General features: G+C 34.6%; 2 protein-coding genes across 13 annotated transcripts; one reads left to right on the forward strand and one right to left on the reverse strand.

Annotated features, from left to right (window-relative positions):
- The first annotated feature begins 1,742 nt into the window (after window positions 1-1,742).
- On the forward strand, window positions 1,743-7,575 carry LOC126717419 (light-inducible protein CPRF2). 3 transcript variants are annotated; one of them, XM_050419153.1, is made up of 7 exons: window positions 1,743-2,328; window positions 4,402-4,498; window positions 5,157-5,231; window positions 5,631-5,841; window positions 6,519-6,594; window positions 6,689-6,814; window positions 6,976-7,575. In XM_050419153.1, exons 1-7 carry the CDS (start codon window positions 1,789-1,791, stop codon window positions 7,357-7,359), a joined length of 1,509 nt encoding a protein of 502 aa, XP_050275110.1. In that variant the 5' UTR covers window positions 1,743-1,788; the 3' UTR covers window positions 7,360-7,575. The 3 variants fall into 3 exon arrangements, with proteins under 3 accessions (XP_050275110.1, XP_050275111.1, XP_050275112.1); XM_050419154.1 differs by having other exon boundaries at window positions 5,169-5,231; XM_050419155.1 differs by lacking the exon at window positions 5,157-5,231.
- Window positions 7,576-8,195: 620 nt separating this feature from the next.
- On the reverse strand, window positions 8,196-16,274 carry LOC126717420 (pentatricopeptide repeat-containing protein At3g18970). Of its 10 annotated transcripts, none has more exons than XM_050419166.1 (5): window positions 16,035-16,274; window positions 12,688-12,740; window positions 10,579-11,958; window positions 9,154-10,212; window positions 8,196-8,635 (listed from the first exon to the last, which is right to left on the reverse strand). In XM_050419166.1, exon 3 carries the CDS (start codon window positions 11,936-11,938, stop codon window positions 11,000-11,002), a length of 939 nt encoding a protein of 312 aa, XP_050275123.1. In that variant the 5' UTR covers window positions 11,939-11,958; window positions 12,688-12,740; window positions 16,035-16,274; the 3' UTR covers window positions 8,196-8,635; window positions 9,154-10,212; window positions 10,579-10,999. The 10 variants fall into 10 exon arrangements, with proteins under 10 accessions (XP_050275123.1, XP_050275121.1, XP_050275118.1 ...); XM_050419164.1 differs by having other exon boundaries at window positions 9,154-9,548; window positions 10,156-10,212; window positions 10,793-12,740; XM_050419161.1 differs by having other exon boundaries at window positions 9,154-9,548; window positions 10,156-10,212; window positions 10,579-12,740.
- Between the last annotated feature and the right edge of the window lie 1,771 nt (window positions 16,275-18,045).

Below are 18,045 nucleotides of genomic sequence, written 5' to 3' on the forward strand. Positions count from 1 at the left end.
ATGGGATTAAGTTTGTAGGATCTAAATTTTTTAGTTTTATTTTTATTTTTTTATTATACAAGATAAAAATTTTACTCTAATTTAATTTAAGTGTATATGTGTATGAAATTCTCTTTTGGAAACTTAAGCCTCGGCTTTTGCCCCTTACACCCCATAAGAAATTTGTACTTATAGAGTAACTATCATGTTATATTTTAAAAGGTAATCTAACAATAGACATTAATGAAATCACAATAACTCTCACTCTCCTCGTACGCAAAGGTAAGTATTAGATAAATATTATATTTTAAACCTAATACTTTAATGTGATCTTAAATTTAACCTTGTAGTTTTGTAAGATTAAGTTTCAAATCTAACTTGAACTTTTGAAATTGTATCAATCTAAAAATCAAACATCCAAATCAAACATAAAGAGGAAATGATTAAATTGATACCAATTTGAAGTAGGATAAATTGCACTAAGGCCCTCTAAACTCTTATGCTATTGCACTTAGACTCGCTTAGCAATTTTGATTTTGTCAATTTGGTACATGAGCTTTGCTATTGTATCAAATAGACACTATGCTGATATTTTGTCAAGTGTTCCGCCTAATTCTAACATGGAGGCCACGTGACTTAAAAAAGAAAAGGAAAAGAAAATAGATGTATAGTTTTTCATGGCAACCAAAAACAAACTTGATAAAGAATTTTTCATCTTTGGAATAGAAAATTTTCCTCATACGCAAACAAAGAGTTAGAAGTGACCATAAAATGTCATTCAAGAAAGAAAGAAAAAAAAAAAACAGCAATAACCTTTACAAACCCATCCAAAAACAACAAACCAACCCCAAAATCTGTGAGATATAATATATGTTATTTTTAAAAAATCTAAGGAAATCAAACAACAAAAAAACCCATACTACAACCCGATCACAACTATGGTCACACAACCATCTTCAAAAACACAAACACAAACTCAAACACATTGGGCACATAATAACCCTAAAACTTTTAATAGAACACTGTCAAAATGATCCATATCAAATAGCAAAGTTCATTTACCATTTTGACCGAGACATCTAAAGTTCAAAATCTCACTAATTGATAGTATATCAACAAAATTGTACCAAATTGAAAAAAAGAAAGGAAGAAGAAGTTAAAGTAGGTTTTAGTGGAACAACATCAAAATAAAAAAGGTCTTTCATGTAATAGATTTACTCCGTAAATAATAAGATTTAATTTGTTAGTAACAAATGAGAAGAGTGATATTTACAATATTTTCACAATAAATCTTAAGTGATAAGTTATTACTAGTTCTAATTATTTACTACTAAAATTAACAGTTAGTTATAACCTGTTATTATTTAGGATTTATTATAAAAGTATTATCTTCGTAGTATTTTAGAAAACTTTCTAGAAATCTAAAAGAATAATAAGTCGGTAAGATTATGACTTTTAGAGAGAAGTGCCGCGTTTAAATTTCTAGAAAATAGCTTTATATATGTATATGCTTAAATTTAGGGTAGAATTTTTATCTACTATTAAAAAAAAAAAAACCTCCTTAATTTCAGGGTTAAATCTTAAATATAAAATTATCCAAAGCATATAAAAAAAGAATGGTAAAATCCAAAATCCCCGAATCCCAAAAAAAAAAAAGCATGAAATTTAACTTTGACTAATGTGCCTCCACCTCAATGCCACCTCAGCAAAGCAGATAAAACCTTTTTTTATATAAAGAGAGAAAACGAAACAAAAAACATAAGACACACAATAGGAGAGAGAGAGAGAGAGAGAAAGAAAGAGAGAGAAATGGATAGGGTGTTTTCAGTGGATGAAATGTCGGACCAGTTTTGGTCACCACCACCACACCCACACCCACAACCACCACAAGCTCCGTCGTCATCGGCTCATTTGCCACCGCAAACAGCCGACGAATCCTCCAAAATGATGAACCGCAGCGCTTCCGAGTGGGCTTTCCAGCGCTTCCTCCAGCTCGAAGTCGAACCGTCCGAGACCGAAACCACAACCGCCTCCTCCTCCGCTCCCTTAAACGACGTCGTCCTCCTCGACACGAAGACCGCCACTGATAATAATAATAATAGCCAGAGCCATAGCCATAGCAATAACAATAACAATAACAATAACAATACTAAGAGTAATGGTAATGGTAACAACGCGGCTTCGACGACGTCGTTTACTAGCAAGAACAAGAGCAACAACGGAACGACGAGCACGACGCCGTCGTTTAATGCCGGTCCTCCGCTGAATATTCCGATCGATTCCGAAGAGTACCAGGCTTTCCTTAAAAGCAAGCTCAATCTTGCTTGTGCTGCTGTTGCTTTATCTCGGGTATGTTTTTTTTTTTAATATTATTATTTTTGTTCTTGTTGTTGGTTTTTTTTTTTTTTTTTTTTTTTGAAATATAGTTCATGGGTTTTTTTTGGTTGCCAAGAAAGTTGAGGAAATGAATAGTTTGGATCTGGGTTTTTTTAGTCTTTTTGCTTTATCTGGGTATTTGGGTTTGTTGTTGTTGTTGTTGTTGTTTAGCTTTTGTTTGGGTACTGAGAGAGCTTTAAAAAAGAAAAGAAAGTTTATATTAGCATGGATTTCCTTGTGTTTTATTGGTTTTCTGGGGAATGAAAAAAAAAAAAAAGTGGTGTTTTTATTTAAGTTTCTGCTTGCTTCCCATGTAGTGAGAAATTTAGGCTTTGGAAGACGATTTTTTTTCCCCTAGCATTTTCTTAGAGACCAAAAAAAGTATTTAATTTTTATTTCTCTCTTTTAATATAAAATAACTTGTGATTATATTGATTTGAATGTGTTTATGATGTTTGGTGAGTTTGAATCTTTTAGTTATGCATGAAGTGAAAGAGAAAATAAAAATAAAACCCAAAAACTGAAAAGATTTATTTCTTTAAATTAGCTTTAAGCAACTTTTTTGCTATAAAAGGTCGATTTTATAACCAAAAGAAGGATTAGTCGGTTAGAGTCAAATCAACTAAGCATGAGATGTGGAAAACTTACTCTATTAGGAGCTTGACCAGAAAAAAAAAGGCATGGAGTTTCCTCTTTTGGAGTTTGGTTTATGTTTAGTCCGTGTCTGTGTCTTGTTTACCAATAAAAGAACATGTGTATTGTCCGCGTTCTTAAGAAAGATGAAGAAAAAGGAAAGAAAACGTGGTGAAGCCATGTTCTTGTGTTGATTTGGTTTTTAGAGAATCGAAAGTTGGTTCAATTAAGCTGAGTTGTTATTTTGGCATCTGCTTAGAGAAGGCTTTTGTTTTCTTGTATCAAATATGATGAGAACTAGGAATTTTAAAGTAATTTTTATTTATTTATTTTTTATGGCGTTTTCTGAAACGTAAAGTAGTGCAAATATAATTAATGGATATTTAGGTTGAGTTATACAAAGAAAACTTTGCTAGAAACTTGAAGACAGTAAAGACAAGAAGTCACATGGTCTTATATGATTGCTTTTAAATTCACTTGGCCTTAAGGCTTCAAAGAATATTACCCAAACAAAAAAAAAAGTTTAAGTAGACGTGCAATTGTCAAAATCTTAGGCTGAATTGTAACTTGCTTTGGAAAAGAAAAAATGAAACAAAGAATGAAAAAAAGACCACCACTTACTGAGTGAATGAGCTTCAATCAGCTCTGGCTAGAGATTAATAAATGTAGATTCCAAGACTTTAACAGTTTAACTTCATGACAGGTCTCTTGCTATGCTCTTTTTGGCCAATGGCCGTAAACTTTTAAGAAAGACTAAAAAAACCTTGCACAAAACCAAAATACTCATAGCCTCACTTAGGCATTGAACTTGACAAAAATTCTCTTCTGGAACATGTTATAATTTGATTTTCTTCAACATTTGCTTACTCTGATCTTGTCCTCATATGTGTTAGCATTCGCTATATGTAATCAAGAAAGCTAAAAAGGAAAGGTCTTTTACTCTTAGAATCCTTCTAGGCATGGGTTATGAAAGTTTTTTACTCTTAAATTTCACCTAGGCCTGTACTGTTGTATCCCTTGATTTGGATGTTCTTTTTTATTTTTGGTTGTTTGCTTGGCCAAACAATCTTCACAGCAGGGGTAAATGAGGCACTGAAAATTTCTTTCATGTGGTGGAATTATCACTTCCTGGCTATTATCTCAAATGAACAGTTTATTACAATATCTGTCACAGCTGACCTCAGGTTCTATATGGCATTTATAATCATTTGAGGAACTAGAAACTACCATTGATATGGATGCTTAAGAATTTAATTGTCTTTGTGGTATGGGATTAAGAATATCCACAATTTGCTTTTGTATATGTATTGCATAAGATTAATTCTTTTACTACGGTTTTGCTTGATATAGATTTGAAGCTATTTTTATCAGATAAATACTAGTTAACTTAGTATGTTTTATTCGTGTCAATAGGGATCTCTGGTAAAACCTCAAGATTCTGGTTCTTTAACTGACAATGGATTGCAAGCGTCCAATACCTCACAATTGGGATCCCAAGCCCCTTCTAAAGGTTTGCATTACTCAATTGTATGTTTTTAGTTTGTACTTGTCTAAGATCTTTTTTTTCTTTTAAAGAAAAGAGAACTATAAACAAAAACATTATTTAAATTAATGTGCATCCAAAACACTGCAAAAATAGGCCAAAAAAATAGCAATTGATAAAAACAGCCCCAACTCCCCAGGAATAAATGAATGTCAGATTATGCAGTTCAATTGTCCACTCCTAGTAATGCAAAAAAAAAAAAAAAAAAAAGTATCCTTTAAATGCTTTTAATGAGACAGCCTCTACTTGACACCATTGACCAGTTAACGTGCCCAAGGAATTGAATGATGAATACCCAAGGGCAACAACTGTTGTCTAGTTGCTCCACAAGCCTATCCTTTTTGGCACATGCATTTCAAATGTTAACTGACCACTGAACCACATCCAGCTCCTTATGGAATTACACATGCAATTCTCTACAAGTGCCTTGTTCCCTGCAATCTATTGTCCAAACTAAAGAATGAATATGCATTAGTAGCTTGCTTTTCAATCTTGTTCAGCATACAACACCACTAAAAAAAAAATTATAACTTTTAGTTCATTTTTAAAAAGTTAGATTACTGTTTTTTGGTTTTATTACATGCACATTTTATGACTTAATTTGATATACTTTTCCTTTGGCAAGTATGGAATACAGACGTTTCACTTGAGGCAAACTCCACAGTCCTAGAGAAAGTAGATGTCAACTCTGGTGTGAGTGGTATACATCCATACTTTTGTGGTTTGATGGCTTTACTAATTGATTTACAGAAATTTATGGGGACCAATTTAATTAACTGAATTGGGTTAGAGGTTACTAGCCTTGGGCATAAATGGAAAAGACTCAGAAATATTGCACTGGTGACATTGAGAGAATTGAGTGGTGAGCCGGATAAGAGTGGTGCTTTCTAATAAATGATTTGTGATGGTGATGATAAGGATTATTTTACATCATGATCTTTCCTCTTGCCTCGATTCCTTCTTCTTCTTTTTTTTCCTCATACTCTTTCCCTAGCTCATCTTTAGAATTTAGTGTTGACTACAAGTAATACACTTATGTTCTTAAGTTTGTTTTTTATTCACTTGTTTGTCTTTTGTCTTATATGATTTACCTATGTAGGATCAGGGTATGATTTAACCAGGTCACAAGATAAGGACTCCAATGTTTCACTTGGAACTCATTCCTTACCTTCCATGCAAAAGAGATCTGGGGTACCAGTGAGGTCAACAACAAGTGGTTCATCAAGAGAGCAGTCTGATGATGAGGAAGTTGAAGGAGAAAATGAACTGACTGAGAATATGGACCCTGCTGATGCAAAACGTGTGAGGAGGTAACCATGGTCTCTGCTGTTCTATTGATAATATTATAGGTATGATACTTGGAGATGTTAAGAGTATGTTGTTTCTCTACTGGGAAGTCACTGGTATAATTTATGTAGTTGGTGCAGCACTAGCTGAAGTTGACATAAATACATCATCAATGGGCTTTAATAGTTTGTTCCTACAAAAAGCAGTTTCTTGCAATATGAACCATGCTTTGTCATGCCAGACAGAAAAGCCATGGAGGATGTACTGCTAAATTATTTTAAGATTTTCTGTTTATAGTTATCATTAGAAGGACATAAAAACTTGCTTTTAAAATTAAGTTCGACAATAAATCTCATGGATGAGGGATCTGCCTGTTTAATGGGATAGCTGATTGGAGCACAAATTTCCTGCCTGAGATGTACTTCATAAGTCATGCTTAAATGATTTGTCAGAAGTTTTTATTAATCCATGAAAAAATTGTGTTTATCTTCCAAGTCCACACATGTTCAAAATGTGTATAATGTGTTGCATGGTATATTTACACACTTTGGTGATTCTTGGTTGCATATTTGATGCATACGAAACCTCAAAATGTGCAGACTTCTTATTCTCTTTATGTTTTCATTGAGGCGTCAATTTTAAGCTTCTGTTCACTGGTTGAATTCATTTTCATACAATTGATTCATACTGTCTGTTTCAGGATGCTTTCCAATAGAGAGTCAGCCAGACGGTCAAGAAGAAGAAAGCAGGCCCATTTGACTGAGCTTGAGACGCAGGTATGGCCTAGTTTTTATCCATTGTTTTTTCCTTCTATTGTTTCTTTCCCCTTCCAAATCTGTTTAGAATTTCTAACCCATTGACCTTTAATAGGTTTCTCAATTAAGAGTGGAAAATTCTTCTCTGTTAAAGCGTCTTACTGAAATAAACCAGAAGTACAGTGATGCAGCTGTTGATAATAGAGTTTTAAAAGCAGATGTTGAAACATTGAGAGCAAAGGTAAGCCATTCATTTTGATTGTTCTCAAAGTTGAGTATCTTGCTAAATGGGGATTGAAACTCAATGACTAAAGGCTCCCAATTAAGGATATAAATGCTGCTCGAGGGGAACAAACATGATTTATTAATTAGTTATACTCATTTGTTGTAATTATAATTCAGGTCAAGATGGCAGAGGAGACAGTCAAAAGAATTACTGGGTTGAACAACACGATGTTCCATGGTATGTCTGAGATGTCTACAATAGAAATGCCATCCTTTGATGGAAGCCCTTCTGACACTTCAACAGATGCTGCCGTGCCTGTGCAAGATAACCCAAATCATCACTTTTATCAACCCAGTACCAACAATAATATGTCCCCTCATGATCTAAGAGTTAACAATGGCTTGGCAGACATTTCACCTGTTGAAAATGTGCAGCAGAATCCTGCAGCAGGTGCAGTATCAGGAAACAAGATGGGAAGAACAGCTTCCTTGCAGCGAGTGGCTAGCTTGGAGCATCTGCAGAAGAGGATCCGTGGGGGTGTAACCAATGGGGAGCAATAGTAGCAAATATAGTAACTCAAATGTGTTGAAGCTTCTCCCAAATGATGATTTGAAGGATGATTATATTGCCCTACTATTTTTGGTTGTACCGAATGTAAGAAGGCCTATTCTTTATGTTAACTACACTCTTAATTAAGCTTCTAGTAATTAACTTTACTGATCAATGTGATGCCGGATGTAATAGCTTATTATGTCAAATTTTCCAACTCTTATTCATCCCCATGTTTTATTCTTTATGCCACTTCTTTATGCCTACGCAACTAATTTGTGCATCATTTTTTTTTTTTAATTTTTTATTTTAACGCTAAGCAGCGATAGATTCTTAGGTCTAAAACCATAAAAAAAAGAAATCATCTGAGAGACCATTAACTGGAACCCGTATTGTGTCAAGACCATGGTGTCAAATCCATGAGATCCAGATTGTGAAATGGTTACTGATGACAACAGTGGTAGGTGACTTGTAAGATGATAGTGTATCTATGATAAAAACAATAAAAACAAACAAAACTTTGGTCGTGTGCTCCTATACATTGGATACAGAATGATATGACCATTTTGGGATATGTGTTTGTGCTTGTGTTGCCTTCAATGTATAGGAGCACCAAGAATCAAATTCCCAAATGTATCTACACCTGTGAAATTCCCACAATGACTTTGCTACAAAACAATGATAACAAAACTTCTACCATCTCAATTATCTAATTAATCAATTCCCAAAATCATTTCCGTCAATACCTTATAATAAAATATGTACGTGGAGAACTATCACACATCATTGTTGATAAAATTACATTTAGGCCTGTCTTTAGCAATTGCAATTATATATTTTTTTAAAAAAAAAAAACCTTTTCCTTTTTTAAGGATGGTTGTAGTGGTCAAACTTGGCAAGAAGTGAATGAGGAGCTTTTCGAAATGGCGAGCAACTTTCTAAGTTAAAGGGGTGCTTTTTGAATTTTGAGATGGCTAGCATTGAACACCTCATCCTTGTTCCGACACATTTCAATCCAAAACTATTCTGTGCTCAGTGGGTGACAAATATGCCTTATTGGTTGCTTGGTATGTTGAAAACAAGGGGAGCAAGAAAATCAAATATCCCACAATAACTTCGCTACAAAACGATGCAAATAACAAAAATTCCACCATCTTAGCTATCACATTTCAAGGATGGTTGTAGTGGTCACTGCTCACACTCAGCAAGAAGTGGATGAGGAACTTTGTGAGACGGCAAGCAACTTTCTAGGTTAAAATGGTAGCACTGAAAACCTCGTACTTGTTCCTGCACATTCAAATCCAAAACTATAAGTGCTTAATATGTGACAAATATGCCGTAGGTAGTGGTTGCTGGGTATGTTGGAAACAATGGGAGCAAGAAAATCTCTTGGCAAAATGCATATATATATTTTTTTTAATGGAAGGAAAAACTTTGGCAAAATTCATCATACAATAGAAATTGATATAGAGAAATATATGAGTATCTAAACACTTAAATCTTAAGGGAAAAAAAGAGAAAAAAGACAGATAGAGGTGTTGTATGTTTGGAAGCTTAGAAATGATTGGATCAACATTATAACAAAGCTCGCAAAGCTTAGAGTTCCACATCAAGAGCCAAAACAAATATTAAACAATTGAAGATCATATGCACTGATTGGTTAGACAATCCTGTTGTCGGAGTTTGGGGAAAATTCTTCTCTTAACAAAGGAGATTCCTAGCAAAATTCATCTCACAAATTGAATTCATCCAACAAGTTGTGTATAATAGATCTGATAAATTTATAATAAATTCAACTTACTCACTTAAGTAACTGCAGTTAATCACCATCATCATCATCTGCACAATACATCTTTGTCTACAATAAAGAAGATTTCAGTGAAATGCTCCCACAGAGATGCCAATTAGCTCCAGGGTGAAGGAAAGATTTCATATACCTAGCTGGGGAATTTTTCTTCAAATGCTGGAATATGGTACTGGCTTGTCTTATGTGGTTAATCTCGAAGGAACAGAATTCTCAAACGTTTGAAGATATTGAGAGACCTGTAGATCTGTTGAAGCCTTTGCTAGCTGGGACTAGGTTTGATTAGCCTCATATTTGGGGTTTTACGCGTTGTATTTCCATGTCTGATTTCCTTATTTCTATTAGCTCTTCCTTTTGATTTGATTGTATCCGTTTCAAGTGCAGTGGGTTTACTATCTTAAAACACATTTACTTTTCTTATCAATAAAACTTTTTTTTTTGATAAGTAAGAAAGATATATATTAAAAGCTACCTCATGAAAACACAAGGCAGAACAGAGAATACAGAGAAGGAAACAAACAAAAAGAGAGAAGAAAAAGAAAAGAATAAGAAAACAAACGGAGACAACATGGACAAGGATCTGAACATGATAAGCATCTGTAATTATTTGGAGGAGATACTAGAAATTCCTTTATAAGGAAATTTAACATCCAAAGCTGAAGAAATGCATCAAATTTGAGAAAATAATCACACTATTTGTATCATGCATGTAGAGGCCATGAAATCTCACTAGGGATGCCTATGAGGGACAAATTGACCCCGCACAAATACCTTTGCATCCCAGCTATTAATGCTTTGTATTAAACATCTATTTGTACCAAGGTTAAGAATTTTTAGTTTTTAGTATCGTCATTGTTCAAATTGATCTATGTAAAACATAGGGTATCCCTACCTTGCTGCATTTTGATGCTTAGCTACTCTTCAAACAACAAAAATAGCTAAATAATCCGTTAGATAAAATTCGACAGCATGACTGATAAAAAATAAAATCTATTAACATTACCTCCTTAGATTTATCTCCAGCTACAACAGCATCTTTTGTATCATAAGTTCCAAACTTCTGTGAGAATACAAAAAAGTAGAAATTTTAGAAAGTTCTCTTTGGATTAATATATTTCATTAATCAACACAAAAGACAGAAGATGCTGAAACCAAGCCACAGATATACAACTAAACAAGGATAAATAAAACTCAGATAAATGATGGATGATTTTATATAAATGAGACATCTGACTGAAACCTTATGTGGATTTTATTTTTTTAAAAGAAAAAATGTCATATATGGATATCATGTTAGATTATCTAATATGTCATATTACAGATACAAGAACAGCTTTGACATAGAACATCAAGTTGTATTAAATAGAAACTAATTGAATGTATTGAATGCCAAAGCCAGTAGTTACAATGCATATTTTAAACTTACCCAGTCACTCACTAGCCATAGGTCAGTCCACCTGTGTCAACCAAAATGGTTGTGAACTTGCACAGAATTGTCACAAAGGCCATGCAAGGTCACTCACTAGCCATGGATCAAGGTTACACAGGGCACATTGATTGCAAAGATAAACCCTAATACACACCAAATTTGGTACATCCACAATAATAAGAGGAGGATATTTAAACCATATAAAGTTCACCTGCTTAGTCAGAAACTCGTGTAAGTTGAATGAAAACTTTGTTGAGGTCATGTTGATCTTCTTTAGCAACCTTTTCCCTTCTGACAATTGAGTTAGATTTTCATTTCAATAATTTCTTCTAACTGGATATTTCATTTAGGCACTAACTCTTGAATTCTTTTCACTACTTCCATTTTCCAATCATCCACTGTATACCAAGTTCAAGACCTACCATGCATCTAAAACATAATTGTTCATGGATTGTACTGAACTACAACCAGGTTTGTTATCTATCCCCTTAACCTTCATCTCCTTTCTCACAATCTCCACTTCACCCCACCGTTCTGCTGTAGCATAAACATTTGACAAAGCTACAAAGTCTTCACTCCTAACAGTCAAATTTGCATCACTCTTCTCAGGCTGTAGCTGGAGGAGAAGCTTCCCCACCTTCTCACCCATTATGACATCCCCATGAACTTTACAAGAACTTAGCAAACTCCTCCATATTATGGCATCTGGTTCAATTTGCATCCCCATTATAAACTCATATGCTTCTTTCAAGTGTCCAGCACGACCAAGAAGATCAACCATGCAGCCATAATGTTGCATCACAGGAAAGACACCAAATTTATTCCTCATCTTATCAAACAAATGTAGACCTTCTTCAACAAGCCCTACATGGCAACAAGCCGATAACAAGCTTGTAAAAGTAACTACATTGGGTTTAATGCCAGAAGCCCCCATTGAATCCAAAAGTTCCAAAGCTTCCTTTGCTCTCCCATGGATAGCTAGTCCAGTCGACATTGCTGTCCAAGTCAACACATTTCTCTCATTCATTTGCCAAAAAACAGATAAAGCACTCTCAAGGCACCCACATTTTGCATACATATCAACTAAACCAGTACCAATAAAAACATCATTCTCAGGCACACAAACTGTCTTCTCTATATAGCCATGAACACAAGCCCCAGATTCTAACACACCTAATTGAGAAGCCATAGAAAGAACACAAACCATTGTAGTATCGGTCGGTTTCACTCCACAAACACCAGTCATCATGTCTTGAAACAACACTAATGCATCACGGGCATATTCCTTAGTCCTTTCTCTTTGTGTACAATAACCAGTAAACATTGCATTCCATGTAACATTACTTCTCACAACCATTTCATCAAACACTCTTCGTGCTGAAAAAACATCCTTATTATTAGCATAAAAATGTATCATTGTGGTTTGCACCAAAATATTTGACATAACGCCATGTTTCAAAACTTGTCCATGTATTTCTCTCCCTTCCCACAATGTTGCTAATGATGAAGCCCTAGCACAAGCTCCAAAAATGAAAACATAAGTAAAATCATTGAAAACTAAGTCTCCCTTTGAAAACCAATGGGCAAAAACAAGAAGTGAGTTTTTAGGCTGAGTACAGCGTATCAAAGTGTTTAAGAGGAATAGGTTTGACTGGCCAAAGTGTTTGAATACTAAATGAGCATGAGAGGATAATGAAACGGCACAGTATTGGTCAATAAGTTTGGCAAAAAGAGGAGGTGACTTGAGGCTGTTCGTAATTAACTGGGCATGGATTTGGTTGAGGTGGTGTGCGGTTTTGGGTTTGTTTAGGTTTAAGAGGGAGAGACAAATTAGTCTTGGAAGAAAGGACATATGAGTGGTTCTTGGACTTAGACTTAGGCATAAGCTTACGTGATAGGTTAGAATATGTGACAGTTAAGTTTCAGCTAATTATAAGCTAGGATGCATGGACACGGACACTGGGACACGGGTATGATACAGTGACGAGCAATTTTTGAAAAATTATAACATGTCACGGCAGATAGGACACTGTTGCAACACGAGTATGGCACCCAAAATGAAGAGTCAGTGCTTCCTAGTTTATAAGCTACATGCAAGAATATCACCTCTAGAATAGTATCCTATTTTTTTTGTTTTCCACCTGCTTTGTGTGAACCATCTGGTACATGAAAAAAAAAAAAACGTTTGAGTAGGTCAATATTATATGCTATATGCTAACTACAATAACTATAAAGAGTAAGTCATTAGGAACAAAAATTCAATTTGGCAGTGCAAATGGAGAATGATGAATGTAGTAACAAATAATGGCTAAAGGAAATATATACAAATGGAAGCACCTAAACAGAACATCAAATGTGAAAAAGTGCACAAGAAAAAGTTGTAATTGGGACACTTACACTCCTACCTATTAAATTAATAGATACTTGTTGAAAGTGTCGAGTGCTAATATACAAGCCCTTTTCCCTGGATTAGGTATCCCAGATATTATCATCAAACCCAACTAACCCAAGTTTTAATCCATACTAACTAGGGGTCAATTTCATAAATCTGGTAAACTAACTGTGGCCGGGTGTACCCTTTTTTTTTTCTGCCATTTAGTCCTATTTGAAGATCAAACTTTCATCACCTCCCTTCTTACTATAAAATAGATATTATAAAAATTATTGTCAGCGACAGACAAATGGATTGAACTATGTTGTCACTTGTCACGAATAACTTCTATCCCTCATAATGTATGCTCTTCATGTTTTCCTAACTGCTACTACCCACTTCACTGGCATTGCTTTCCAATTTATCTGAGTTACACTCATCCCACTTAAATCACACACCCTTCCTATCATGTATTCCAATAAAATTATGCAAGACACAAGTAACAGCTACTATATTTCTTTGGATTAAGGGTATCTAGCATTAACCAAATAATATTTTCCTAGACAAAAAAAAAAAAAAAATGATAATATGTGAGATTAGCATGAACAGTATCCATTCATATTCAATATCATCAAAGCTCTAAAGCTGTCAAACTATAAACAAAAACACTCAAACTAAGCCGAGTACTATTACTTTCATCAAAATGGAACTTTCTGTGTATCCCAGTGGGTTTGGCAGGACATGTCAGTTGCTGTAATGCTGGTATACCACTACACTTACATTCCTAAATGTGCCTTCCGTTGGTGCTTCACCATCAAGATTGTTGAAAGAAAAATTTAGACAATGAAAAAAAAAAATTATTACAAAATTCAAATATTTTTGTTGATAATTCCATAGTTGGGTGAGGGGGGATTTGAACCAAATATGATGAATGCATTTAGTTTAGAACAAATTCCAATCATTGATTCTGTTTTTAGCACTAGTCAAGCCGATTTCATTTCCAGAGGATTAAATATACACTTATTGGATAAATTGGGAGAATATATCTATTCTGGCCTTGCATTTTCCACTTGAAATTTAATCAATGCACAGAATTAGAACTAGTTTAATTGAAAGCTACTGCTTTGAAAATCCGAAAAAGCTTTCCTTGTATTCACTTCATTCAAAAACTCAGTACAACAGAATTAAGATTGACAAAAACCAATCTTTCCTTTTTTTCCAATCACTCTCATTCAATTTCTCACCAATCACACAGAGCACCAAGGTAAAGCTAAGCCTTGCAGTGATAGATTAAAAAAGTAAAATCATTCAATTTAATATTTTTGCTTATGGGTTTCCTATGGAAAGACTTCTTAGAGCATCTCCAATAGCTTCTCTAAATTTTTGTACTATTTGAAGGGTGAACAATGACATTCATTTTTTACCTACCTACTTTTTGAAATACACTTTCCAATAGACTCTCTATCCTTTCTCCATCTCATTTAAATATTATTTCTTCATTATTTCTTTATTCATTCCCAACAACTATATTTTTCAAATTCCTAACATCTATATTTTTAAATTTCCCAATGGTAACACTTTCAAAATTTCCAACAATTATATTTTCTCAATAGCCTTTTTTTAAGGGTTATATTTTTCAATTGATAATATTTCTCAATAGTCATATTTTTCAAAAAGACTTGATAAACTTTGCAAAGAGAATTCCCAGTTTGTTGAAACATATCTAGGGGAGATTGTAAAATAAAACTAATGCATCAGAGCTCTTCTGGATATGTTGTTTGTAATGTACTACCTCATTCATGATTGAATATATGGAGAGGATCAACTGGAGCTTTACTAATGATGGCAAACCTAAACATCAACTTGAAGCATTGTATTTCATATTAATTTGGTATATCATAAAGAATTGATGACTATGATCAAGTTTAAGGCTTAGTAAACATAATATGATCATATGAATTTGGAAACATTAAAAAGAGCATAGCAAAAAGCTCAGGCTACTCTATAAACAACTAGAGTTCATTGTATCTCATAACTACAAACATGATTTCAATCATAATCAATTAATTCCATTTCTGTAAAGTGGATTCCACAGAACCCATCAATTATTTAACTGTTATATTATTGTCGGGGACAATTCTAACTACTAAGATGTCAAATTTGATTATATTACCAAATAAAAAGTTTGATTGAAATCAAAGCTGGCAGTTTGGCTGTACAGACTTAAATTGACTTCAGACACTTAGAGTTCATCTTGTCTCTTTGTAGTGCTCTATCATCTATTTTCCTTGATAAAATTTTCCATACTTAACTCAAAAGAAATATCAACATTATATTTCTGTCAAAATGCTCTTTATCAGTGCTTCTTCCTTGACATGGCACTTTGTTTTGGTTGTGTTGCACAGCATACTAAGTATTTTACAAACACACTGGTTTTGCTAACGAAATTACCATCACTATTGTGCTATGGTTATGGCCCTGGTTAGTCTCACTTGGAAGATTAAAGGACAACCAAATTGTGCCCAAAAGCAGGTTACTTTTGCTTAACAATGTGCTAACAATATCATTGGTTTTGTATATCAATGAGGGAAGGCCTTAAGTTAGAGAAGGTATTTGGTATCAAATGATTTCATGTCAGCGGTATCAAAATCTAATAAGTGTGAGACATGTAAGCAAAAAAATAACTACCCCACTAATAATTGAAAGACATGTTTTTGTGGATAGCTATTTTTGCACACATGTCTCCGGTTAATTAGATTTTGACATGAATGACTTGATATCATTTGATACAAAATACTTTTTCCTAAAGTCGAGCATGCAAAAATAGAGATGAGGCCAAAAATAAGAAACCATAAGGGAATCAGATTAGCTTATTGACTCTAATAAGATTAATTAAATAGCTATAGATGAGATCAAGAAACAGAGTGAAAGAGAAAAACATAAATGAGAGATATAGAGAAAAAAAAAACCCATAAATCCAAAACTAAATCCAGAAAGTAGCAATAGCAAATCATGTAAAACCACCAAATCTAGTATAAAAGCCAATAAGTTCAAACATTATGCAAAAAACCCATGAAATTACATTTTGGGTACCGATATCCGTTGTTGATCGATGTTCTCAGATTTCCGTTCTTCCTCACAGGTGATTGAGCCACGGTTTGGGGTTCAAAAAAATGTGGGCAGATCGTTTTGTGAGAGAGAGCTGGGTCAATTTTGTGCTGCCCTGTTGTTTTCTGATGAGAAGCAGACTGAGAGTTTTTCCTGAAAGAGAACCGCGCGCGCGCGAGACAGACAGAGAGACAGAGAGAGAGAGAGACAGAGGAAAGAGAATTTTTTTTTTTTTTTTTATTCCATTTATTTATAGAGTAAAATCACTTTTAGTATCTACATTTTACCCCTCTTTTTTTTTTTTTTTTTTTTTTTTTTTTTTTTTTTTTTTTTTTTTTTTTTTTCCTAAATCAATTAACGCGTATTATTTTAGTCTTTTTTGTCAGTCAACAGACGAAAATAACTGAGATGACTAACAAATGGATTAAAATATGAGCAAAATTTAGGTACAGTACCTTACGTTCCCCATTTTAATTTCAGCCACGTGTATTTACTTAAACACTAAACAAACGGCGTTACAACTTATAACTCTTCAAAAACCCATTTACAAGCAAGAAAATCCCATCACCTCAATCTGAGAAATCTTTGATCTCACAACTCACAAGAAGAAATTGACTTTTTGTAAAATTCACAACCCTTCAACAGTCCTACTCTCCCAAAAGAAACAAAAAAAAAAAAAAAATCAATCTTTAACAAACTTCACAATCCCATACCCCTTTCTGTGAAAATAAGAGAAAGAAAGAAAAATGCAACAATGGTGATGGGCAAGTTCAGGAGGCAATTCCACGCACCTCCTCCGCCACCGTCACAACCTACGCCCCTTCTCCTCCTTCCCTTACTCCCTCACCGACGAAGATTTTAATTTTCCATGCAAGTAAGATTGTTGTGATGAGAGACTTGATGTGGACCATGTTGACGGCGGAAGCGATGGGCATGGCCATGGCCATGGACTTGGTGCCTCTGACTAGATCGCACGCTGTGATGCAAAACATGGGTTAGACTAGCGGCCGGAAAGGAGAGTCAAGCTCCTTACTTCTTCATCCTCATCTTCTTCATGAGTCGGACTCTCCATCCTCATCTTCTTCATCTACGCCTTCCCTTTCTTCTAGAACTAAGTTGAAACCCATCGGCCTCCATGACCCTTTAGTGAAATCGACTCCCTCTTGTCACAAATCAGATCCAACTCACTCCAGTTTTGCGAAATCAATTATGGTCCATATGGTCTTTGGCATTGTTGATTTGAGTGGTGATGATGATAACGTTGATAAGGTTTTGGTGGATTAGCTTGATTAAAGAAGGAGTGTGACAAAGTGGTTTGAAACGTGAGTGTAGGGGAAATAAAGATGGATGGGAATAGGGCTGTCCAGCGGTTCTTTGACCCGTCCAAACCGACCGGGTCCGACCGACTCACATCCCAACGGGTGAACCTGAAACCTGTAGTGAGTCGGATTCGGGTGTATTTCTTTCAAAACCCGATTATTTGGGTCGGGTAGCGGTTTAAGGAAGAAAAAACCCGTATTACCCGACCCGACCGATATTTAAAAAAAAAAAAGAAAAAAAAAGAGTAATTCAGCACTCAGTTTACCCGTGAAGACTAAGTCACTGAAGAGTGCTGTCTAGGACTGAAGAGAGGAGACTGATTGGACTTAAAGCACTCATTTTTTTTTTTTTTTTTTTTTTTTTTTTTTTTTTTTTTTTTTTTTTTTTTACACGCTAAGTCTCAAATCAGCTACTTGCTCCTAAGACTTTTACACACAAAGCAACCATGGCCGTGCGATTTGAGCGTGATCAACGGTCTTGATCCTTCTGAAGATCAACAAAATCATTCCAACACACAAAAAAAAATCAAAGAAAATCCCACAAAATCTCTCTTCAAGTCTTCAGACTCTCAGAGGTGCAGAACGGCTAACCCTCACCTCACCCCAAATAATAATAAAAAATTTCCACTTCCCCAAGCCATGGCCGGTTACCCTCCCTCAGCCTCA

The sequence above is a fragment of the Quercus robur genome, chromosome 3 (assembly GCF_932294415.1).
Source record: "Quercus robur chromosome 3, dhQueRobu3.1, whole genome shotgun sequence".
Taxonomy (NCBI): domain Eukaryota; kingdom Viridiplantae; phylum Streptophyta; class Magnoliopsida; order Fagales; family Fagaceae; genus Quercus; species Quercus robur.